The sequence below is a fragment of the Ziziphus jujuba genome, chromosome 6, assembly GCF_031755915.1.
Source record: "Ziziphus jujuba cultivar Dongzao chromosome 6, ASM3175591v1".
NCBI lineage: Eukaryota > Viridiplantae > Streptophyta > Magnoliopsida > Rosales > Rhamnaceae > Ziziphus > Ziziphus jujuba.
Window position 1 is genome coordinate 8,971,585 of NC_083384.1, and position 24,613 is coordinate 8,996,197.

General features: G+C 34.7%; 4 protein-coding genes across 8 annotated transcripts; all 4 read right to left on the reverse strand.

The window, feature by feature from the left end:
* Positions 1 to 6,285: 6,285 nt before the first annotated feature.
* Positions 6,286 to 9,944, reverse strand: LOC107408729 (G-type lectin S-receptor-like serine/threonine-protein kinase CES101). Its single transcript, XM_060818267.1, is given in 9 exon segments — positions 6,286 to 6,732; positions 6,825 to 6,975; positions 7,061 to 7,193; positions 7,196 to 7,267; positions 7,371 to 7,581; positions 7,662 to 7,843; positions 7,952 to 8,053; positions 8,369 to 9,406; positions 9,491 to 9,944. Coding segments are annotated over 9 exon segments (2,337 nt in total). The 5' UTR covers positions 9,636 to 9,944; the 3' UTR covers positions 6,286 to 6,429.
* Positions 9,945 to 10,075: 131 nt separating this feature from the next.
* Positions 10,076 to 17,427, reverse strand: LOC107405344 (uncharacterized). 5 transcript variants are annotated; one of them, XM_060818266.1, is made up of 16 exons: positions 17,141 to 17,427; positions 16,839 to 16,916; positions 16,495 to 16,602; positions 16,279 to 16,388; positions 15,234 to 16,012; positions 14,894 to 15,025; positions 14,460 to 14,549; positions 14,230 to 14,353; positions 13,572 to 13,895; positions 13,310 to 13,374; positions 12,672 to 12,846; positions 11,922 to 12,026; positions 11,731 to 11,832; positions 11,476 to 11,649; positions 10,593 to 10,724; positions 10,076 to 10,504 (listed from the first exon to the last, which is right to left on the reverse strand). In XM_060818266.1, the coding sequence occupies exons 3-16, from the start codon at positions 16,568 to 16,570 to the stop codon at positions 10,331 to 10,333; spliced, it is 2,562 nt and encodes an 853-aa protein (XP_060674249.1). In that variant the 5' UTR covers positions 16,571 to 16,602; positions 16,839 to 16,916; positions 17,141 to 17,427; the 3' UTR covers positions 10,076 to 10,330. The 5 variants fall into 5 exon arrangements, with proteins under 5 accessions (XP_060674249.1, XP_060674247.1, XP_060674248.1 ...); XM_060818264.1 differs by having other exon boundaries at positions 16,274 to 16,388; XM_060818265.1 differs by having other exon boundaries at positions 16,839 to 16,956.
* Positions 17,428 to 18,298: 871 nt separating this feature from the next.
* LOC107408231 (uncharacterized) lies at positions 18,299 to 20,954 on the reverse strand. The gene is made up of 4 exons (XM_016012386.4): positions 20,509 to 20,954; positions 20,211 to 20,314; positions 20,035 to 20,119; positions 18,299 to 18,653 (listed from the first exon to the last, which is right to left on the reverse strand). The coding sequence occupies exons 1-4, from the start codon at positions 20,737 to 20,739 to the stop codon at positions 18,564 to 18,566; spliced, it is 510 nt and encodes a 169-aa protein (XP_015867872.3). The 5' UTR covers positions 20,740 to 20,954; the 3' UTR covers positions 18,299 to 18,563.
* Positions 20,955 to 21,488: 534 nt separating this feature from the next.
* LOC107405345 (uncharacterized) lies at positions 21,489 to 24,281 on the reverse strand. Its single transcript, XM_048463688.2, has 2 exons — positions 23,720 to 24,281; positions 21,489 to 23,074 (listed from the first exon to the last, which is right to left on the reverse strand). The coding sequence occupies exons 1-2, from the start codon at positions 24,121 to 24,123 to the stop codon at positions 21,772 to 21,774; spliced, it is 1,707 nt and encodes a 568-aa protein (XP_048319645.2). The 5' UTR covers positions 24,124 to 24,281; the 3' UTR covers positions 21,489 to 21,771.
* Between the last annotated feature and the right edge of the window lie 332 nt (positions 24,282 to 24,613).

The following is a 24,613-nucleotide window of genomic DNA, read 5'->3' on the forward strand; positions in this document are numbered from 1 at the left end:
CCTCCCATACAATGCAGGTTCTGCAAAAAGGTGGGTCACTTTAAAAGAAATTGCAGACTGAAAAATACTCAAGGCAAAGGAGGGACAACTCAGCAAGCAAATGTCATAGAAGAAGAAGAAGAAGAAGAAGAAGAGCCTGAAGCAAATGTATTTCTTGCCTCTCAATTACTCAAATCTGATTTACATACATGGCTGGTTGATAGTGGATGCACAAATCACATGGCTAAGGAGGATAGTCTATTTCAAAGTTTACACAAGTTTATTAAGCTCAAGATCAGAATTGGAAATGGACAAGTTTTAGAGGCTATTGGCAGGGGAACTGTTTTGGTTCAAACCAAGGCTGGACCAAGACTTATTAATTAGGTTCTTTATGTCCCTTCTCTCTCTCATAATCTCCTAAGTATGCCTTAAATGCTATTGAATGACTATTCTATTTTGTTTAAAAGAAATTCATGTTATATCTATGATAAGAAAGGTTCTTTAACTGTAAGACTGCCCATGGTTAACAAGTCTTTTATGTTGAATCTTAATATTCAAAAGGAAAAGGCATGTAATGTAACACTAGATGAATCCAAGATGTGGCATAGTAGATTTGGACATTGTCACTATAATGCTCTATCTAAATTATGTAAAGAAGGTATGGCAAGAAATATGCCAGAGGTGGTGATCCCAAATGAAGTATGTGGAGTCTGCTAAATAAGGAAGCAACACAGATTTCCATTTCCTGCTGAAGCAACATGGAGAGCAAAGAACAAACTTGAACTCATTCATAGTGACCTTTGTGGTCCCATGAAGGATGAATCCTTGAACAAGAACAAATATTTTGTTCTGTTTATGGATGATTATACCCGGATGACCTAGATTTATTTCATCAAAAGTAAGTCACAAGTTTTTGATATTTTTAAGAAGTTCAAGAGGATGATTGAAGTTCAAATAGACAGCAAAATTAATGCTCTCAAAACTGACAACGGTCTTGAGTTCAACTCCACGGAATTCAAAGATTTCTGCAACAAGTATGGTATTTCTCATCAACTCACAACTCCATACACCCTACAACAAAATGATGTTATGGAGAGGAAAAATAGAGTTGTCATGCAGATGGTAAAATGTATGTTAGCTAAGAAGAATCTTCCAAATGAATTCTGGGCAGAAGCAGCCTATATAGCAGTATATCTCATGAATAAACTTTCTACTTCAACCTTGAAAGGAGTCACACCTGTTGAAGCATGGATAGGTCATAAACCTTCAATACAGCACATAAAAATCTTTGGTTCTGGTTGTTATATTCATGTACCAACACTCAAGAGATCCAAATTAGATCAAAAGTCTCAACTTGGGATTTTCCTAAGTTATGTTCCTATGACCAAAGGTTACAAAGTCTATGATATTCAAAAATGAAAGTTTCTAATCAACAGAGATGTGGTAATTTATGAAAGTTCATATTGGGATTTTGCTGAGAAAAAATTGAAGAAACAGGAAAATATTATTCCTGAACCTGACCAGGAATTACAGGAATTGCAGCAAAACAACAAAAATGAATTTGATGAAGATGAAGATGAACCATTGAAGCCAAGAACCAGAAGTCTTGTTGATATATATGAGAGTTGTAATCTGGCTATCTCTGAACCAGATTCATATGAAGAGGCATCACAAGATACTAGATGGGTTCAAGCTACGAAAGAGGAGTTGTTCATGATTAACAAGAACTAAACTTGGACTCTTGTGAGTAGGCCTAAAGGAAGAAAGCCAATTGGTCTAAAATGGATTTACAAGGTGAAAAGAAATCCAGATGGTTCAGTCAAAAAACTGAAAGCAAGATTAGTCGTAAAGGGATATGCTCAAAAAGCTGGTTTGGACTATGGAGAAACATTTGCTCCTATAGCAAGACAAGATACAGTTAGGTTGCTAGTGGCTTTGGCTGCAAAATGGAAAATCTATCATTTAGATGTTAAATCAGCATTTCTTAACGGTGAGTTGAATGAGGATATTTACGTAGACATCCCTCAAGGTTTTCCAATGAAGATTGAAGGTGACAAAGTTTTAAGGCTTAATAAGGCCTTATATGGGCTGAAATAGGCTCCAAAAGCCTGGTATGGGAAAATTGATGCTTATTTAAGTCAATGTGGTTTTCAAAGAAGTCCAAATGAGGCAACATTATATGTCAAAAAGGGTTCAACTCTTGTTGTCTCTCTGTATGTTGAGGATTTGTTAGTAACAAGTGATGATAAGGATGGAATTCAGCAATTCAAGATATGCAGAAGCAATTTGAAATGTCAGATCTTGGTATTATGAACTACTTTCTTGGAATGGAGATAATGCAAAAAGATACAGGTATTTTCATGTCTCAATCCAAGTATGCCAAAGATTTGTTGAAGAAATGGAAGATGGAAGACTGTAAACCAATTCATACACCAATGACTTGTAATGCAAAACTGTCAAAAGATTATGCAGGTGAAAAAGTATATGCTACCATGTTTAGGAGCATCATTGGAGGTCTTTTGTTCCTTACACACACCAAACCTGATATTATGTTTTCAGTGAGCTATTTATCAAGATTTATGACTGAATCATGTGAGAAACATCTCAGATGTGCTAAAAGAATTCTGAGATATGTGAAAGGGACTGCCAATTATGGGTTATGGTTCAGTTCGAAAAGCTCAAGTGAATTAATGGGGTTCTCTGACTCAGATTGGGTTGGAAATGAAGATGACAGCAAAAGTACTTCAGGTAATGTATTCACTCTTGGAAATGGTGTGTTTTCATGGTGCTCAAAGAAACAAGAAGTTGTTGCTCAATCCTCTGCTAAAGTAGAATATATGGTAGCTGTCAATGCAGCAAATCAAGCCATTTGGATTCAAAAAATACTTTCAGATTTGGGCATAAATGAAAGATCACCTATGGTTATTAAGGTGGACAACAAATCTGCCATTTCTCTTGTTGAAAATCCAGTTCTTCATGGCATTGCCAAGCATATTCGAGTCAAGTTTCATATTATAAGGGAGATGGTGGCTATAAAGAAATCAAGTTGAATTATTGTCCTTCTGGAGCTCAAGTAGTGGATGTTTTAACCAAAAGCCTTCAAAAGGCAAAGTTTAAGCATATGAGAAACATGTTGGGGGTACATGGAACAATTCCCAAGGAGGAGAATGTTAGTTGAGAATTATTCCATGTATCTTGAAGATAAGGTTTATTTATTATAAAGTTGATAAGTTTTATAGACACAGATGCATGTATGCATGTATTAAGACTTCTAGGAGTGTGATGTGTAATTATTGTTCTCGGTCCACATTCATTGTTTCTGAAATTATGTTCCTAGTTTAAATAACTTTGTAAATCTTAATGAATTTATATATGAAGAAATGATATCTGAATGTTTTAACAAAAGAATTTCTATATAGTTTATGTTCATTTTGTCTGGTGTATTTTACCAGCATATTTCATGTTTATCAACACATATTGTTGGCCAAGTCAATGCATTAAGTAAAACTACTTTCACATATAATGAATGGGTCGGTTAGAAAAAAATATTGTTGAGGTTCTTTCAAAACTTTATACATCAGAATACTTTAAAGATGCTCTGTTTGAATATTTATGCCAGAGTGTCACTTAATTTAAAAAAAAAAAGAAAAAAAAAAAGAAGAAGTTCAAGAACATTTGCAGTCGCATATGTCCTTTATGAAAGTTGCTAATTTTATTACACAAAAGAACCACATTATTCTCTTCCTTGTTATTATTATTTTATTATTTTGGAATAGAAAATTCAAAATAACATCCTGTCTTGGTCAAATTGGAGCTAATTTTCCTACAATTATCAAATACCGTCTGCTTCCATTATTATTATTATTATAATTATCATATAAAGTTCTAAATTTTTACCAGTTCTTTTACATCAAACAAAAATCTATTCTAGTTATATTATAACTATCTAAATTATGTCTCCGTTGGAATAAAAAATCTCCCCTATTCCTGTCCTGATTTTTCCTTTTGATTCTCTCTTCCATGGTCATTTTTTCACCAAAAATCTGAGTCCCTCTCGTCTTCTTTGTCTCACCATGCGTCTTCATGAATTTGCCACCTATATGCCTTTCTGTCCTCTTATGGGCATTCCAGACTTAGAGCTTGGAATACCTCTTGTCGGGCCCCTCTAAGTTGGCCAGAGAGATATGATCTCTTTTATCTCTTTCTTAGACCCACTTGGCTTTTAGTGTTGGCTGTTGAAACAGCTTTTACCTGCAATGGAAGAACAATAGCGAGAAAATACATATTTTCCACAACTTCAATCTCGGCAAGGAAAAAAAGCCACACAGCTAATATATATTCCAGCACACACACATAAATTTCACAAGCTATCATCTAGGTATTTTATCAAAGTAAATAATGCAGAGGAAGCTAGTAATGGAGTTATATCGGCAGAGAGTAAGACAGAGGAGAAAAAGCTTCTTCTTCATATATTGTGGAGGGTTTTTACACCATCAAAGACAAAAGAGTCAACAGATTTTTCTAGAGCTAAAATCATGTCTCTTCACTTGTCAAAAACTTAGGCATACATTAGAACTAGACTTAAAGAGACTATCTTGGAGTCATTGCAGAAATGGATAATCCATTCACCGTATAGTTTTTCCGAGTGGTTTTGTATTTCCTCAGTAATCAGTCTCCGGGTAAAATAGGCTGGTTTTCTAAGCACTGGCGAAGGCCAACTTTCATCTGTTACCATTGAAACAACTTCAGAAATTGTAGGTCTGAGGAAACAAAGGTATATGAAGAATGGTAAAGCTCATTAGGTAGACGAAGCTTTTCCATCTACTGATTATTACTTAACATTGCCTTACCAGTTCTGTTTTTGTGGTAATGTCTTACCAGTTCTGTTTTTGTGGTAATATATGATTTGTTTTTGTCAGAAATTGAATTTTTGTCGATGCTGAAGAATCCTAATGAGTAATTCCTTCCAGAGGAAACCAAGGTTTGTGAAGAATTAAGTGATTTACCTTGAAGGAATGTGTCCATTAAGGCTGCAGATTCAGAAATGCCCCACAAGAATGGAAGAATGATGATAAAGCTTATTAGGAAGATGAGGCTTTTGCAGCTATCCATTATTACTCAGAGCAAGGGGAAAACTTGTGTAGAATATGGTAGTAACGATAAAACCAGAGGGGGGCTGGTTCAAAGTTCTATTTGGTGAAGCAAAGACTATATTCAGTTGGCCTAAAAAAGAAAAGTCTATAACCAAGACTTATCAAAGAGGAAAGTAAGGCAATTACTCTTTAACAAATGTAATTGAGTTTAATGCTAATAAGGACTTTTCTTGCATATCCATTATGCAACAACGTCTTAACAGTTTTTTTTTTTTTTTTTTCTTATAATATTTTGGTGGGAATGTCTTAGCAGTGAACTTGATTAAAGTTTTAAGCGAAAAATGATGATAAATAATTAAAGCATTGGTTAATCTTCAAATAAAAACATGCATGTGTATATTGATAGTTTCTTCTCTGCGTGCCTACTTTTCTTGGTTGTTGACCATATATAAGTTTATGATTCGCTGTAATAATCAATACCAATCAAGGAAAATGAGGGAACTAGCTGATTTGGTCAATAATGTAAAATAGGAAAGATAGTAATTAGCCTGCTATTGTAGGAATATTTTCCTGATTTGTTTTTTTGGTTATAATCTCCTCTATAGAGGATCCCCATGTAAAGCACTAGAGATAGAATCAATATACGGAGTTTTTTAATTCTGAATTTCTCTTTTCAGAGTTTATAATGACATTTGCAGCCATATTCATCTCATGTTGAAGTTAAAATCATGATATTACTAGTCATATTCTTCACGTTTTGTATTCAAATCATGAATTAGTAGCCATATTCTTCTCAATTGCATTGCAGAGTGATGTTGAAAATTCTACTCCATGAACCAACTCAGCAATTTTAACAATCCAAGCGCCAGAAAGTAAACACAGAAATCAAAACGGCAGTAGGTTTGAGTGGTTCACCAATAAAGAAAAATCAAATTCTCATCCAGTATATACCTGCTGCATGATAAGTTGAACATATATATACTCCAGAAGTTTCATCCGAAGAAGTTATAAGTCAAAGTCTATCCTGAAAACTATAGCCAATACAAATGGGTCCAACAATAAATGCGAGACCTTTCAGTTATGAAGGCTCTATAACATATTAAATTACCATCTATCCAAAAGCTATAGTTAGTAGGAAGTGAGTCCAACAATGTATATCAAGCATATTTTCCAATGGTTTAAACGAAGTCATGAAGAATAATAGAGGGGAAGAGAGACAAATTTTCAAGTTGATGGTGTCTTTTATTGAAGTATAGAAAATATATTTTCCAACAAAGAAAATTAGTCGTTGCCAATCTATTATTCCTAACATACCTTCTAGACTCAAGTAGAAAAATTCTTAGGTATACTTAAAAGACTACCTTGGATTCAATGCAGAAATGGATAATCCATTCACCGTATAGTTTTCTGATTTGTTTAGTATTTCCTCACCAATCAATCTCCGGGTGAAATATGCTGGTTTTTTAAGCACTGGCAAAGGCCAACTTTCATTTGTTAGCATTGAAACAACTTCAGAAATTGTAGGTCGATCAATGGGGCAATCTTCCACACATGCCAGTCCCACATGAATAAATCTGAGCAGCTGTTGTTCTCAACATGAACCTTTCAAAAACTGATCCATCAGTTCCAATCCTGCCCCTTTCTGCCACAGATCCCATGCCTGTAATAATATCATTTTTGTTCAGAAGTTATGTACATATGATAGTGACATAGACAAAAACAGAAAAAGTTGGTATATTTTCATAAACTTACATATCCGACAAGATTCAGAGGACCATCGAGATCATGAAAACTGTTATTCTTCCTACCGCTTACAATTTCCAGTAATAGAACTCCAAAACTATAGACATCGGATTTAATAGAGAAAATTCCTTCCATTGCATACTCAGGTGACATATAACCGCTAGTATACAAATAATTCATAATCAGGATGCAATATATTCAACAACACCAATAAATAAATTAAAGGTATAAATTTTATAACTTACTATGTCCCAACAATCCTGTTAGTATTTGCTTTCAGTTCATTTTGTGTGAAAATTCTTGCCATGCCAAAATCTGAAATTTTAGGATTCATGTTCTGATCAAGCAATATGTTACTGGCTTTTAAATCTCTGTGTAAAGTAGTCCCTGGGCAATCCCATCAATGATGTTCACCCTTTTAGTCCAGTCTAGTAGCTCTCTCTTGGATGGATCTGCATAAAAAAAGGCAATGGCAGAGCATACTATTAGTACAGAATTTAGAATTTATATTCGTCTTGGTCAGATAAGCTCAATATTAAGGTACAGTAAGCTAACCAAAGAGAAAGTAATCCAAACTTTTGTTGGGCAAGTACTCATATATCAACATCTTCTCCTCTTTATGAATGCAACAACCAAGCAGCCGAACTAGATTCATGTGTTGGAGTTTTGCAATGAGTATGAGTTCATTTTTGAACTCCATTAATCCTTGTCCAGATCCTCTTGAAAGTCGTTTTATTGCTATTTCATGATCCTCAGGCAATTTTCCCTAAAATATGACATGAAGATCAATGCCACTGATAACCATGATGTATTAAGACATTTTGAGACACAAATGGAGAAACTTACCTTATAAACCGATCCAAAACCACCCTCACTGAGCTTAGTTTCTTGTGAGAAATTATTCGTAGCCTCAACAATGCAAGAAAAACTATACACTTCCAAATTGTGGCCACCATTTTTGAGGTCATTAGCTAATATGCCCGCTGCCAAGTCAGTTAGGTTGTTGTTTTTCCTTATTCTAATATAACCTGTTTCATATCATTCAAAATGATTCTAGTAGCCCACCTCACCCTAGCTATATATATGTATGAAGTCATTCCAATTCAAATTCAAATTTCTAAAGAACATACACATACCTTGCAGCTTAAGCTTCCAGCCAATATAGTACAAAATAGCAAATATAGGCACAAGCACAGAAATTGCAATTACAGCTGCCTTCCATGACACTTTCTTTCCTCCTGCATTTAGTTTGGAAATGGAAATCCTGTGTCATTTATCTGCTTCCTTTTCACTATTTTAATAAAGATGTCATTGAAATAAAAATAAATAAAAAACCACATCTTCGGTACTATGTTACTTAGGAGAGCTACCATTATGTTAAAAGACTTTTATTAATGGTATTCTATGTTGAAAATGGTGTTTTCTACAAGGTGAGGAGGTCCAATGGTAACCACTAATTAGAATGCAGGTGATACAATTGCAAGATTAAACAATATTTTGGTTGATACTACCGTTGGAGTTCCATGACAGAGATTTCGAGGACAGACTCTCACCTGAAGAGGATTTGACGAGCAAATCTAAACTTGTTGTAAAACCACTGTAATCTTGTTCAAACTTCAGATCTTTACCTCTCCAAAACAGGCATCCAGTTCCGCCGTTTGCCATAAATCCCAGACAATCACAGTCATTCCAGCATTGAGCTCTACAATCACTGCGACTAAGGCTTCCATTGTTATCAGATACTCCCATGTCATGGTCTCCAGCTGGCTTAGTGAACCCCCCGGATCTTGTCTCAAATTTCATGTTGGAGCCCCTGCATTTCGGTTGCTCCCATTTTACGCATCCATCATCAGTGTTGTAGCCATAGCACTCTTCCACATCTATGATCTGTAATCTATCAGCATCTTGGAGTAGACCTTTGTAATCCAACATCAATTTTGATTTTCCTTGCCGATACTGCTCGTCATACTTATTGTTGACAGAATAAGTGAAGTACTCCTCCTCTTCATTTGTCACATTTTTGAGATCATAAATTGAAGTTGAACTAACAAAATCAAAGAATGTACCGCCACCAAAAGAATCTCTCTTGATTGCCCCACTGTTCCAGTAAATCATTCCTTGCCTTCTCATTACCAATTGAACTCCCTTAGGGTCCCACTCAAGAGTGAAAGCACCAGTAGCTGGAGTATCATCAGCCAACCAAGAAGTGAGAGACCATCTCTGACCAGTTTTGTGACTGACTCCCAGTTTCATCCCAGGTAAAAGTGTGTCTGTTGGATAGGCAAAGCTCTCCCATAAGACCATTCCAGCAGACCCATTAGAGTTCATTTCTCTCAGAACAAAATTGCCATTGTCCAGCAGAGTAGCACTTGTATTAACAGCAGCGAATTTACTGCCTTTGTAGAGCACAATAGGATCACCTCCTTTGTAGCTAATCATCAACTTTCCCATTCTGTCAAGTGTAAGAATCCCAGAATCATTATAAATAGGTTTGTCTCGGTTGGCGATCCATACTGTGTTTGTTTCATTGATTCCTCCAGGAAAGTTGATGTAATTTATTCCCAAGTACCATGTTTTGATGGTGTTTGGACCTGAATATTTCACGATACTGAAGAATCCCAACGAGAAATACCCTTTTGAGGAAATTAAGGTTTGTGAAGAGTTAAGAGTGTTACCTTGATGGATTGTGGCTAAAGAGGCAGAATCGGAAACCACCAAGTATGAATGAATGATGATGCAGAACAATATGTAGATGAAGCTCTTTCTGCTAACCATTTCTGAGAAATTAAATTTTGCGTCAGAAAACATTTTGATCTGCATAAGGCTATGACAATTATGATAGGAGTTGCTTCACTGTCCAATAGAAGGTTAAATGATTTGGAATCTTTGACTTTTTGACTTTTTTTTTTTTTTCCAACCATCTTTGACCATTACATTTTGTCCTTCATAAAAGTGGCACTATCATGACTCGCATACAAAGAATCCTGTTTAAATATAGTTTTGTTGTATTTTGCTGTTTAAGGAAAAAGAAAATCGTTTTCAACTTACAGCTAATTGTCGTAAAATACTCAAATCCCTTCTGTTTTTGACTTTTTCTTACATAAGATTCTAATTCTTACCAATTATTTCACATCGTCAAAATCAGTCTAGTTTTATTTTATATACTATATAATTTTTGTCTACTACTTATCGATCTTGCTATGAACTAGTAATGTAAAAGAAACAACTTGAGAATTCTATAGCGAAATGAAAACACAACATGCCGCTGTAAATCCTCTTTAAAACCATAGAACTCTCTTGAATTCAGTATCAGTTAATTTGCAAGGGGAGGAGAAAAAAAAAAAAAAAAAAAACATATAATAGCTTCTATTTCCTTGAACTCAACTTTTACCTAAAATACTTGTGTTAAAAAACCAGCTCCTAATAAGAAAAATGGGGCTGGTATAATTTGTAACCTAAAACTATAACAAATACAAAGTACCAAATTAATTTATACAAAAAAAGTCACTCAAGCACTAATCTGCAATCCTTTGAAATTTCATTTCACTCTCATCCAAGATGGCCATTTGTTTCCTCTTCTTAGACAATTTGGTTGGGTTTTGTAACTCATTCTCTTCATCAGCAAACTGAGCAGTGGTTCGAGCCCGTAATTCCTCCAAGCTCTCACCCTCTTTCGCTCTCTCTAGAACCTGAAGATTACAGAAAGGAATTGTAACAGTTACATATTGTCTGGACATGATTTGCCTGTAATAGAATTATTAATGCTAATAACTTTACCAAATGTCGACCGTAAAGATGGGTGTTCGAAAGTGCTTTAAGGGCATTTTGAGCCTCTTGCTTCGTAACAAACTCCACAAAAGCAAATCCTCTATGATTTCCGAACTTCATTGGCAGTCGTAATCTTTTAATCTACCACAATAGCAAGAACAAAAACAAATATAAAGGTATGCAACAGGTAACAATCCCTCCAAAACAAATTGGCTAAATTGAAAAGCTATACTAATAATCACAAGATGGAGTGGGGAGGATGGAACTGCTAGTTTTAAATATATAATTTCACATATATTCATGGAACAAAGAAAAGCTTCCAATGCTCATGGCTCCATCACTGGAACAAATAATCATTACTTCTACTTTCAACTTCGAACTTGAACTCACTCTTAATTTTTTGGGAGTGTTTAGAAAATTCTTCATATATTATGCACAAAGCATTAAAAAGATATCATTTAAGGTCCTTACCAGCTTGCCCTGATTTATGACTTTATTAAAATAAATGAAAGAGACATGTTACCCTTTAGATTGGGTTGACATTTAGAAGTCATACATTAAAATGGCTATATTACACAAGACAAGTAGCACAAATACAATCTATCTGACTTCTTAAACATAAACAAGAGATAAAGCTGCCTAACTTATGTGCATCATGCGCTATATGATCACTATCAAATTGCACTGTCAGGATTTATTCTTTTGTCATTCTACAAACTACAAACTGTTTTTAAAAGCTTATGTGAAAACTCAAGTAAGATGACACTTCTAAACAACTAATATTATACTAAACAATTCAACCAATAAAGTTTGCCAACTTCTTTTAAGGCTAAGCTCTGCACTTCATCATTTATAGGTTTGAAACGATCACTAAACAAAAGTTAGTACTCACCTGGCCGAATGGACTAAATAGCTGTCTCAGATCTTTCTTTGTTGCCTCAAAAGCTACATTTCTCACAAGTAATTTAGTTGAACTTTTATCCTTCTCAACTTTTTTCAGCACTTGTTCATCATTCTTGGCATGACAAAGTTGCAAGATAAGCGCATGACCTTCCAAAACAGTTCCCTTGAAAATAATTAAAATAGTAAGAGTCAGAATAAGTTTCCCAAATTGATATTGTATGTGCTAGTAAAGAATGGGTTTTACCTGTAAGTCCTTCAACACGTTTGTGGCAGTCTCCATAGAATCAAACTCAAGAAAACCAAAACCCATTGAGACATACTTCCCATTTTTCAGGTGCTTCTTTATCTGCAGGACAAATAAACAATATACAATGGAAAAGGAAGGAAAAAAAATCACTTTAACCATGGTCAAGATGGTAGGCACCAGATAATTACCTTGACACTTAAAAGTGTTCCCTCCTTAATGTGCTCACTAAAATGCTTCTTCAAACTATCATCGGATGTCTTAAAATTCAGGTTCTTGACAAATAGGGAACGTGACTGGAAATTGAAGATATCAAAGCAAAGAATATTAATAAACTATATAAACAAATGCATTGATGCAAAATTACAAATACTACCGGAACCGATGTACTCAAAGCTCCGTTACCACTTTACACTTACTTATATGTTAAACTTTTAAATTTTAATAGCACTTTTAAATGAAAAAATAATTATGACAATCGCACTTGCCTATGAAACTTCACTACATGATTTTTTCTTTTATAATATTCTAATGTCCCACAAGGCCTTCTTTACTTTGTTGCACTTATTGAGCTTCAAATCATATTGTTTATTTATGCAATTACCAAATATTGTTTATTTATGCAATTACCAACAATTTTTCTGATTTTCTCAATTTACAGTACAAATTTTCAATTCAGTCTCATGACTACCTAAAACCTGATCTTCAGCCATAGTTCTAACAATCTGAATAAGGTGCAGATAATGAAATGTCAAAATGTTCCACATATTCCAACACAAAATTAAAAAGACCATATATTCCATAGCTATAATCTGGAAATGCCAAGAAGGTCCATGCAAGCTTACAACAGTCCTACCTAAAGTAGCAATCTACCAGGTATACATTATAACCTACCGAAGAACAAAGAGAAAATAAGAGTAAAATGCATGTAAATGTCAAACCTCGACTCTATCAGGGTCAACATCCACATCTGATATTCCTTCCACATGTTGCTCCAATATAGCCTTTTTGGCATCATGTTCACCAACAATAGGAACATTCATTTTATTGTCACCAGATGTTGAACTTTCACTGAGAATATTGGCTGGTGCCCATTCCAAATACAATGGGGCATCCCTGTATTATCATAGAGGGGACACAATATTAAGGAGGGGAGGGGGGGGGGAGGTGTGGAAAAAAAAAAAAAGAAAACACCAAACACACACACATACAAAAAATTACAAAATACTTGTTGCAGGAATTGATAGAAACATCTAAAAAATTAGAGAAGAATATCTCTTGAAACTAAAATAAAATGCATATACGAGCTATAAACTTGAAATAGATGGTCAATGCAGTAAACTAAAATTGAAAACGCATAGGAAGAATAACAGTGAAGATAGAATGATATTGCATACTGGTCAATGCTGGATAAGTCAAACTTCCAATTTCAAAACATTGGTAAACCTAATCGATTTGATGTGTGATGATATCAAAAAAGAAAACTCACCAAACCATTACATATGATATAATAATGAAATGGAAATCCTGTTCAGACTTTTAATTTATAACACCAAATGAAACAAAAAAAAAACCTTACTTGTAACGCTTATATGCCAATCCTTTAAAAGCAGTACGAGCTTCAGCAGGTTCAAGAAAAACAACCTATTACATATCCCAGGAAAAGCAAAAATAAATAAAAAGCAACACAGCAACAAAGAATACAGCATAATTAAATTCATCTACTTACAGCATAATTAAATTCATCCACTTACATCAAATAGTTCCAAATAAATAAATTAAGAGAAGTAACTCAAAAGTAAGTTACATATCATTCTGTTTTTTAATCCATGAATACATACCAAGGCCAATGTCTTCGTTGGAGGAAAAATGATTTTGTCCAAACTCCCAAATTTCCCAAACATCTTAGCCAGTTCACCATCAGAAGAACCAAAAGGCAAGTTCTTCACTAACAAAACATGGTTGCTTCTTTTCATACCATCAGTTTTTCCAGCCGCAAAGTCCTCCAAAGAGTTTACATTTACTCCAGCATTGATAAGTGAGTTTTTTGTGTCTTCTATCACTTGAGTTTCTCCCAAAGCAAGCCTCACAGCGAGATCATCAGCTTCCCCATCAAGTAAATCACTCTTATTCACACCATATTTCCTAGCAATGTTCTCAACAACCTATTATTATACAAGAGCCCAAAGTCAGAAAACTTTTCATACTAACACTCAGTATAAACTCAACAAATCAAGGCACAAAACAAGGATTGTCATTGCTATCCGAATCAAGGAACAAAGACCAAAAGAAGCAATTAACAATGTATGCCACATAAAAAAGGAAAAAAGGTCTTTAAAAAAAATAATAATAATAATAATAAAAAAAGATGACAAGTCTTATCAAATTATCAATTTGAAGATAAAATGTAAGATTGGAACAATCACTTCAAATACAATAATTTTAGGAAATTGTGCAGAGGACAAAGTTGTTGAAGCGACAGGGAAGTGATTAGCATACAGTATCAGGGCGCATGAACAAAGTATTCCATGCTCTTGTGTTTCCACTAGCTTCAGATGCCTTTCTCTCTTCCACTCTCTGTTGCTTGAAAGTTTTTGAACCTTGGCTTGCTGAAGCATCAGTCCTACAGAAGAGCAATGTCAAATCCACCCTTAAAGTGCAAAGCAGAAAGACACAAACAATGTCACTATAAAAGTAACAAGAGTAGGTGATACAGCAGTGCTACTTACTGTAGCTTATCAGATGGGTTTTTTAGCTTTGCTGGCATAACATGCAACAGCCTGCCTTGGAAAATTGAATTGTCTACTTCCTCTATCGCCCTTCACCCAAAAAAATATACATATACATATTAAAACATAGAATGGCAATATCATAGGGGAAACACAGGGGAATTTTATTCTGCAGGCAAATATTAGCAAATAAATTAACCCTTGACAACCATGAACACCATAATCATTACTAGGCTTATATACAGTGACTGATTATCAACCAAAGCTATTTCTATTTTCACCGTACATGAGATAATATGGCCAAAAAAACCTAAGACTAATAAGAGAAAGAAGGAAAAGTCAGAACAGAAAACCTCCTATATATATACCAATAAATCAATACAGTGTAAAACATTCTACTTACTTAACTTAAGCTTTCAGTCACAGAAACATACCTTGCAGCAAACTCTGGAAGAGTGTAAAGGATGTAAGCAATTCCTTTTGATCGTTTTGTATCCTTATCAACAACAATATGGACCTCTGAAACGGTGCCGAATTTGCCAAAGAGCTCTTCCAATTCCTCTTCACTGATCAAGAAATATTCATTACAATTTAACCATTGTAACAAGAAAGGAAAATCAGAATTATTGTAAAGAGTTGACCAAAAAGGAAAAAGAATTATTGGAAGAAAAAACGTAAGCACTATAGTTGGCAACACAAGTAATCAAAATTCATGCGTTGGCACGGTATATTTTGCCAAAATAATGCATATATTAAAAGGCGAAGGATTATTACGTTGTTGTATATGGTAGATTACGGACAAAAAGACGACCACTCTCAAGTACTTTTCCTTTCTCATATTCCAAACGTGATGTCTTTCCTTGGTCAAGTACTTCAGCATCAAAATCTTCTGGAGGACCTTCATCTCTGGCCTCTTCTTCAGAGGCATCATCTTCAAGGGTATTGTGCCTTCCACGTGGAGCTCTTTTTTGAACAACCTCACCTTTGAGGTTTCCGTTTAATGATTCATCATCATCCTTTTCAGCATCATCACTGTCACTACTATCTTCATCCTTTTCAGTATCATTGCTGTCACTGCTATCTGAATCGGACCAACTCTTCTTAACTCTGCTCTTGAAGTAATCCACATCTGAAACAACATCATCATGGACAAGATTTTGTGAAGTTTTAGCCACTTGCTGATCTGATAATCTATCTTCCATCTTATTTTCATCAGACTCCATATGCAAAAGATCTGATTTCCCTGATCTTTTCTTTTCTATTTGAGTTTGCTTCTTATTAGCTTTAACAAGTTGGTTCGCAGCTGGAGTTATAGATGTGTCATTTGCCCACAATTTTGACTTGACCCGCGGCTGCATAACCTCAAGAAATTCTTGCAGTTGAGGATCATCATTACCACTATCCTTTCCAAGATTTTTTCCCCTTTTATCTGACTTCAAAAGGCTTGAACTTTTAGTACCAGTCTTCCCATCTTCAATTGTTTTGTTTTCTTTCTTCAAGGAATACTGACTCCAAGGACGTGGAATACCTGGATCCCCAACTTTAAGGGCAACCTGAAAGTGAATCAGATTTAAAAGCAAATATCATGTAAATGCATTAACTTGGAAGAGATGGTAACCATGGTATATGCTTTAAGACACAAAATCTAAACTAAAAACAAATATTGTAAATGTATTATCTTTCGTTAATGCATGAACATGATACATTTAGAGAATACTCATGCAGAAATGAAAATAGAATGGGTGTCAAATTGAACATCCGAATCAAAAACTATAAAGTAATATGAGAAAAGTAGAAAAAGAACAACAGTAGACCTCACAAGTAATCCTATTAGAGTCAAGGTACGATTTGTTAAAGTACTTGATAGCCTCTTCGGCTTCATGCGCTGTACGAAACCCAACAAAGGCAAATTGCCTACTTTTTCCATCCCTGAAAAAGAAAGTATGTTTAAGAACCTCACCTTAATAAAGGCATCGCTTAGTAATAATAAATAAATAATAAAGTATATGAAGAACAGAGAAGCAGAAGATTATACTTGGTGCGCATAAGCTTGGCATCTGTAACTTCTCCTTTCTGGGAGAAGAAATTTCGAAGGCGGTCCTCTGTTGCATGCTTGGGTAAATTCTTCACACATATCCTTGACCTATCTCAAACAAACCACACAAATTACAAAAACAGTCAGAAGAAGTCTATGATTCTTTTTTCCTTCTAAAATAACATTAATTCAAAATGAAATTTCTTTTAGAAACAAAGCCAAAACTCTAGCTTTAAAATTCCAAACCTAACGAATAGAATGAGAACATAATTTCTAGTAATGAGAAAAAAAAAAAGAAAAAAAAGTTAGTTATATCGAGGTAAACAATATAAACATATACCCACATTTTTGGTTCCTCAGAGCTCCACAGAAGCACTCCCAAATTGAGCCGGAAATATTCAAAAACTCTAACTTTCAACCAACTGCAGCCAAATTAAACAAGCTTTCCAATTACAGAAGCACCTAAAAATCAACCAAAAACTTGAACCAATCAAATTCACAACATGGTTGGACTTTGAAGAACCATAACATGTAACCAAACCCAGCATCCAAAACAATACCCATTAATTCTAAAACGTTAAAAAGAGAACTCTCTCCTACAATTCAAAATCCAGAATCAAATAAAAAAAAATTTGAAGATTACTACCTGCACTAAACACAGTTGCACTGGTAAGAGAGAGAGAATGTATATAGCAACTGGTAAGAGAAAGAGAATATATATATATATATATATATATGTGTGGATGAAAAGGTAATAGTTTGGAGAATAACAGGCTGAGTTGGCCACCGGTGAGTTGTATTTGACGCGTCAGAGAGAGAAAGAGAGGAGGATTGGAATGTTGCAGACGGACGGCGGACAATGGTGAGAGAGAGAGAGAGAGAGAGAGAGAGAGAGGGGAGAGGGGGTGTATTGCAATAAGTCGGCGACACCATTTTTTTTATTTCTGCTTCAAAACGCATGTCGTATGTTCCACTTTTTAAGATTTTATCAAATCAATATTTGATATTTAATAATTGGAAAATAAATAACGGCTAAATTTTTGTGATCAACTCTTTTACTTTATCAGGCTGGCATCAAAGTATTCAACTAAAAAGAAACAAAAAAAAGCTGGTTTTTAAGTGATTTCATTTTAATCCTGAATTATTCAATGATTATTTAAAACGTTTAAAGTTTCATGGAATAAGGGTAAATTGTTATTAATTCTACAATTATTTAAAATTTTATTAGACAAAAGGTTTGGTTAAATATCGGTAAATTTGTTAAAAAAATTTACACATTTAATTCTTGTTACATTGTTGAGGTTAAATAATAAATTGAAATAGAATAGAAACACTAAAGAATAAATTGTAATTTTCAAAAAAAATAGAAATAGAATGTCTATGAAAAAAAAGTACAAAGTGCTATAAGAAAAAAACTAGATTGCATATAAATTATAGCAAGTAATTCATTTTTTAATATAAATTTGTAATACACAACTAAAGTAATTAAAGTTTGACCATTATTAAAATGCTTTAAAAAAAATTTTACTAAAAATTTCTTTTAAAAGTTTACCCAAAAAAATAAAAAACAATTTCTTTCAAATGCTGTCGTGGGCTTGTACTGTTTTTCACATAAATAAATATTGATTTGAGAAGAAAAAACTTATGATTAGACAACTAATGTAGCAATACCTATGCACTTTCTTTTATTTTTGGCTACACCTTGCTTTTCAATCATAAAAGTGGTGCGAACCAATCGAAGAAATTCCAAGAACCAATTCACTGAAATCTATTACCAATCCAAGCAATCTCAGAAATTTATGCATTTAATCGATAACTTTGAAACTTTGATTAAAGATAAAATCAAAATCAGAGCTTATCACTTTTACTAGTTTCGCCCAGCTACATAAAGCTGCTTTATAACCTGCTTGTTCTAAGAATTACAAATATGTGAACAATTAAATGCAAGTATTAAGCCAAAGTACATCCAAAAAAATGTATAAAACCAAAGAACCACTGTTGAAAGAATCCCTCTTTATCATTCCAGGGATCAGCAAGCACCTGCAGACGCTACCGGTTTGTTTATCTTTTTAACCACAAAAGTTGAGCTTCTTCATCACTTTGGCATAAGCTAATGGGACAATAGCAGGTTGTCTAAGCCTACGCTTTGATTTCTTTGACTGCATGAAACACAATTTCTTTTATTATAATGGCTGCTTTTGCAATGTGCACATTACTCAAATGTTGTAAAACTTTAAACTCGGGATTCAAATAAAATAACAAAAGAAGAATGTTAGTTAACATAATTCAATGCCCAATTCACATATCTATCTCACTTGATGTCAATGGTTCACACATGTGTTCATGCTAACAGACTACAAAAGATCCTCATATATAAACTTAACTTCAAGAAGCAGCAACATCAGAATCTTACTTTTGTTATAAGAGATGTTATGTTAAATTCTAACTATTGATCACTTTTGGCTTTTGGGGGTTAGTTATGTCCATTAAAAGACAAACAATCTACAGCTTGTTTGAAAATTTAGAATCAACGTAATGAGAATAGAATATATGTTACACCATCTATCAGACACCTTTAAACAAGCCTGAAACATGCTCTCATATAGATACTACATGCAAACAGCTTTTAATAACACACCCAGCATCAGGTACAATACCATTCCTTCTAACCAAAATTAAATTTCACAATAAAGCTGCATACAATATTATGTTCCCTACCTCTTGAACAATAAGCCCCATCATCCAGGATTTTTCATAGTGATCTTTGTTTGTTTTTCTTTTTCCTTAGATGTAGGGATGAAGGATTAGGGAGAAAATAGGTGTTTAAGAAGATGCAAACATTCACAATAAAAACAAAAGTAAGGAGAAGAAACGTTAAGAAGAACTAGTAAACAGATGTTGTAAAACCGCTAGAGCATGGAGGATAGTCAAAACTGTCTTTCTCTTTCTTTACTTAAAGAGTAACTGTCTTTTTATCTTTACTCAAAGCATCATGTAAAGTTCTGATGTTCTTATGGCTAAGGACAACAAAATGAAACCTCAGTGAAAACAGGCCAAAACTAAGGGGTTTCTAATCTCTTGATAAAGGCAAGCTTAAAAGTGAAAAGTTATAGTATATTAGTAGTATATGTAAGTTTTATTGGTGGAATAGGTATCAAATGTATATCTTTTACTGTCTTTTATATTTTCCAACCAAAATCATATCAAATCTGGGATTGTTGGACAAAAACCAAAACTAAGGGCCTTGAAGCTTAACAAAAAGGCTAATATAGGTAACCTAGAGTGAGTATTACATGCATGCATGGTTCAATCTATTCCCTAACAGTTTAAACCTTTTAAGATTTATTATGTCATAGCATGGAATCAGAGCCTTTGCCGTCTATTTATTCCCATGTTCAAATCTTGGTAAGCAACTTAAAACTTTTGGATTGATTGTAACAAAGCAAGACGCTTCTGGAAATCAAATTATCTAATTTCTGTGTTAATCAATTCTGAATCACACACGTAAGAGAGTTTGAGAAGAAAATATGAAAAGCAAACCTTCAAATGCGCATTGTGCCGTTTTCCCTCCTTCCAGCGCCGGATATTCCCATCATTCATTGTCCTGAACCTGGACTTATACGACCTGATCAAAGAAGTTTCAAATCAGATTTCAATTCATCTTTAACACTTTCATCCATTAACAAAACGAAACAAAATGAAAATCATGAACCCACGAGTAAGATTTCATTTTGATTTTCTTGAGCTTGGAAGTGACAGGGGTCATCGGTTTTCTCCTCTTTCGCCGCTCCCTCGATGACACATGTCGCACTTGTACAATCTTTAAACATACATGAACAACAACGATAACAAGATTCTCTTCAAAAACCAATACAACTTATCCAATTCTATATCTATCAAAAAGTATTAAAGATTCGAAATTTAGGATTACAATCTTTCTGGCGCATTTTCTCAGTAACCAAGCAGGCAAAAGAAAAATTGCCGCATAAAAAGAGAAAATAAGTACCAACTTACAGAAAGTGGTAGAGGAGAGTAACGAACGGTGTTAAACCCTAGAGAAGGTTGCAATGACGAAGAGGCACTGAAAAGGGACTTAACGCTCCATGTTGTGGAATGAGAATGGAGAGGTTGGTGAAGCAGTACGGAAGAGTGGAGCAGACGACTAGATGAAGAGCGACAAGGAAGAGTATGCGCTGAATGTACTGCTATAGATCGAAGTCTAGAGTACAGTCTCTGCATCATCATCGGCTTCAATGGCTTCCAAGGTCCAAAACGGGTTATACAAAAAACCTAACGTCAGCTTTAGCTTTGAGCTTTGCCTCTTTGGGTTCTACTGGACTCGGTTTTGCGGAGAGAATGTGTAGGTGTTTGGTAAGCTGGTCGCACAATTCTGTCTTGGATTAAGGTTTTCTCTGCTTCAGTTTAGATGTCCCATAAAACTCAATTTATCTCGTTTTTAAATTAATTTGTTTTATCCCCAACTTAAATATTAAATATGCTGTAGCCATCATTTATACAAATTTTGTTTTAGAGAGAGAGAGAGAGAGAAAAAACCCTCCTATTTTCTATGTGTTAGTGTATTCCAAATTTTCTCTACTTTTTGTTAATTGTAAATAATTTATCTTTGAAAGTTAGATGTGCATATTATTGAGTAAACCATTTATTTAAAAATTAATCTATTTAATGAGTTGGCCATGAATATACATGACATGACATCTATTACCTTTTCCATACAAACAAAAAGCAAATTTAAGAAAGCCCATTGGGTGTAAATGTGACCAAAAGTTAGATATAAACGAATGAAATCATTGATCGAATCAGAACATATTAATCAAACAACAAATTATTTTTTAAGCAATAAATAAAATAAAACCTTGTAGGAGAATATATCTTATTTTGGGAAATGATAAGTGCATCATGAACTAACCAATTCAAAGTTATTTATTCGCTATCAAAGAAAGAAGGGAAAAAAAAAACAAAAAAACAAAAAAACAAAAAAACAAAAACAAACCATGTATACAAACTAGATTGTAACAAAAACAACAAAAACAATGATGACAAGAATAATTAAATAATTTCTCAATACATCCATTAACCCATACTAATAAAAAAAATAAAAATAAAAAGCCACTATCTTCTTCTAAAAGAATATAATTAAGAATACAAAACACAAGAAAATAATTCACATTAACATAAAATTAAAATAGGGAAACATAATTAGATTTCAATAATTTTTCCCTTCTTTGTTTTTTCCAAGAGAAAATTAACATCCCTTTCTTATGGTGTCTCGCTTTTTTCCAAACACTCCTTGATTTCAGTACTGCTTCCAGCAATATCAACACCATGAACAAGAGGTGATGATGAAACACCACCTTCACCATAACCAACAACATGATCTTCTTCCACATTCCCAGCAGCAACAGCTCCATCAAGATCACTCACATTCCCAAATATCAAAACCGCCATGGCAACAACACTCGTAAAGAAAGCAACACCGAATGAAACCCCAATATTTCCGGGAGCAACAGATGCTATCGTAAAACCCAAACCAGTTCCAAGCACTTTCACCAACACAAACCAAGTAGAGAAAGCTCCTTCTTTCCCATAAGGCGAACAATCCACCAACAAAACTCTACCAAACGCATGCAAAATCCCAGTCGAAGTGCTCTGAAAAAGAGCCAGAGCCAATACATGTTTTCTTCTCCAAATCTTTCCTTTGTAGTAGAATCCCATCCCAGCGGTGATCGCCGAGAGGGCGAAACCGAGTATTTGCATCTTCACGGAGTCGCTCTTCAACACATGTTGTAGTGGGTGCATCAATGGAAGTAAAACGAGTGGGAAAATGAAGTAAATTAACCAGAAATAAAGTAAAGAAGCGGGAGAGAAACAGAGTTGTCCGACGAGGTATAGCAACGTTCCGGTGAAGATACACATGGTGGTAAGAGAAGAGAGGAAAACTCCGGCGAGGCTTCCGAGTGCATGAGGGTATTTGAAGATAGAAAGTGCATGAGCTCTTGATATGGAGGTTCTGTTGGTTGGCCTGTTTGAGGTCAAGAAATGAAAAATTCCTAAAAGCCAAATTAGTCCACTGTAAATGGAAACCACCCAAAGACTTATGAATTCCTCTTTTTCCTTGAGCATATGGTATGTGAACGACGCAATGACGGCGCAGCCTAGCGTACCGGCGGCGGCAGCGTAGAGGGACAGCCAGCCGGAGACTGCACGGCGGATTTGGAACTGGGATTTTTGAATTGTCGGTCCGGTGAAGCCGCGGACCATGAAGCCAAGGTGGCGCGTATGAGTGGCAGAGGCAACGGTGATGGCTGCGATTATGAAGGCAATGTAGGGTGGGAAAATCCAGACGGTTTTGAAGAATCCCGATGGGAGACAGAAGATGGCGCCGATGGCGGTGGCTCCGATGGCGATGATCGGTTGATGGCCTCGGTCGAGGTGGGTGGAGAGGAAGCCGAGGATCGGAGCGGCGATGAGGATTCCGATGGCCCAGGAAATTGAAGTCCATTCTAGAGCGGAGTACTTTGCATGGTTCACGTTTATGTATGGTGATGTGAGTCCATGGTAGCTGCAAAGTTTTTCAGGTCAAAAAAATTGGTGCTTTAGGCTTTCGCTTTGTTGTTATTATAACTATCAAACAAAACAAATTTGTCATTTTTAAAATTTTATTTTCTATAAAGACATGTTTGTATTCATCACCATATTAATCATATGGATGACATGTAACATTTTTTTTTTTAATAGTACATCACTATACATGATATAAGATGGATTAATTCGTTAATATAAGGAAATATTTGGCAGCAAAATAAATACAATATTTACTAATATCAATACTTTTTTTGAATCTTGTTTATTTAGTTGGTCTCCTAGACAAACTAATGAAGTAGCTCATTTTTTAGCTGCTTGGGCTAGGAATACTAGATTTTTTGGTGAGACATATCCTACCTTACTTCCCTCTTGTTTTTGGGATTTAGTGTGCAAAATAGTATGTTCTTTCAGCCAAAAATAAAAATAAAAAACAACAACAACAACATTTACTAAAACTAACTTGCAAAATTTCAAGCAAAACATAACAAATGATGGTGTTTATCCTAACTTCTTACATAAATGGCTTCAGAAAAATAGTCTAATTTGAATTAATTTAAAACAGTTTTAATTTTTTCTTTCATGATTTGAAACCAGAAGGAAAAAATTAGGAAGAGTAACTTACATTTTCATTTCTTTTGCAGAACAGTTTAAGCCCCTGGTGTTCTGTACAAAACCGTGAACAGGCTCATCCTTGGGAAATTTCACAATCTGGCTGATGATAAGCGGGAAGACGATGGGGATGAGAACGTGAAGAACGAAGTAAGAGCACAGTTCATAAGAACACCAACTAAAAACTTCCATCTTTCTGGGTTTCTCTTCAAACCCACCATAGGCTTTGTAACCACCCGGCTCTTTGGCCTTCTGGGTTCCAGTGGCACCTCCATGACCCTGACCATGATCTATGGAGAACATGTAGCTTTTCAGGTTGTGTGCTGCAGGGGACGAAACTTGAGCAGTTGCGGCAGAAGAATTAGCTTCCGGAGTAGTAATGGTGTGTTCTACTACTACTACTTCTTCTTCAGCCATTAGAAGAGAGCTTAAGCTTTAGCTTTTGGGGAAAATTTGAAAGAGTAAAGAGAGTAGTGTGTGTGAGAGAGAAAAAGAGAGAGAAAGAGAGAAAGATGTATTGGAAGACGGGAAAGTACTGGTGAAAGAGATGGGGATAGAGAGTATAAGAAATTAATGTGTTATTACGAGGAGAAAGACATGGGACCAGCTGGTTCTGCGAATTTCCCAATGAGTTTTTTATGTTTGAATTGCCTCGGAATTAATGTACCCTTTCATTTGTTCGTAAAAGGAAAATAGATGGATGGGTATAATATTGGCATCATTCTCAACCCCTCTTATGATAAAGAAGTATCCTTTTAATTTTTTTTTTATTTATATAATATTTTTTTAATATGATTCCCAACCTTATGTTGATGTGATAAGATTTAAAAGTTGCCCCGCTTGTATCTTTAACTGCCTTCTTAGTTATAGGTATTTACAAAAAAAAAATAATAATAAATAAAAAAAT

Bases quoted from the DNA above. Each gene is read 5' to 3' on its own strand.
- LOC107405345 (XM_048463688.2), bottom strand. From the start codon at position 24,123: ATGGCTGAAGAAGAAGTAGTAGTAGTAGAACACACCATTACTACTCCG. The intron at 23,075-23,719 runs GTAAGTTACTCT...AAAACTTTGCAG, and splicing joins TCTGCAAAAGAAATGAAAAT to CTACCATGGACTCACATCAC.
- LOC107405344 (XM_060818264.1), bottom strand. The intron at 13,375-13,571 runs GTATGTATTCAT...GATATGTAATAG, and splicing joins CAACGAAGACATTGGCCTTG to GTTGTTTTTCTTGAACCTGC. The intron at 11,650-11,730 runs GTAAAACCCATT...ATTATTTTCAAG, and splicing joins ACGTGTTGAAGGACTTACAG to GGAACTGTTTTGGAAGGTCA.
- LOC107408231 (XM_016012386.4), bottom strand. From the start codon at position 20,739: ATGATGATGCAGAGACTGTACTCTAGACTTCGATCTATAGCAGTACAT. The intron at 20,315-20,508 runs GTAAGTTGGTAC...GTATGTTTAAAG, and splicing joins ACTCTCCTCTACCACTTTCT to ATTGTACAAGTGCGACATGT. The intron at 20,120-20,210 runs GTGGGTTCATGA...TTCTTTGATCAG, and splicing joins ATCAAAATGAAATCTTACTC to GTCGTATAAGTCCAGGTTCA.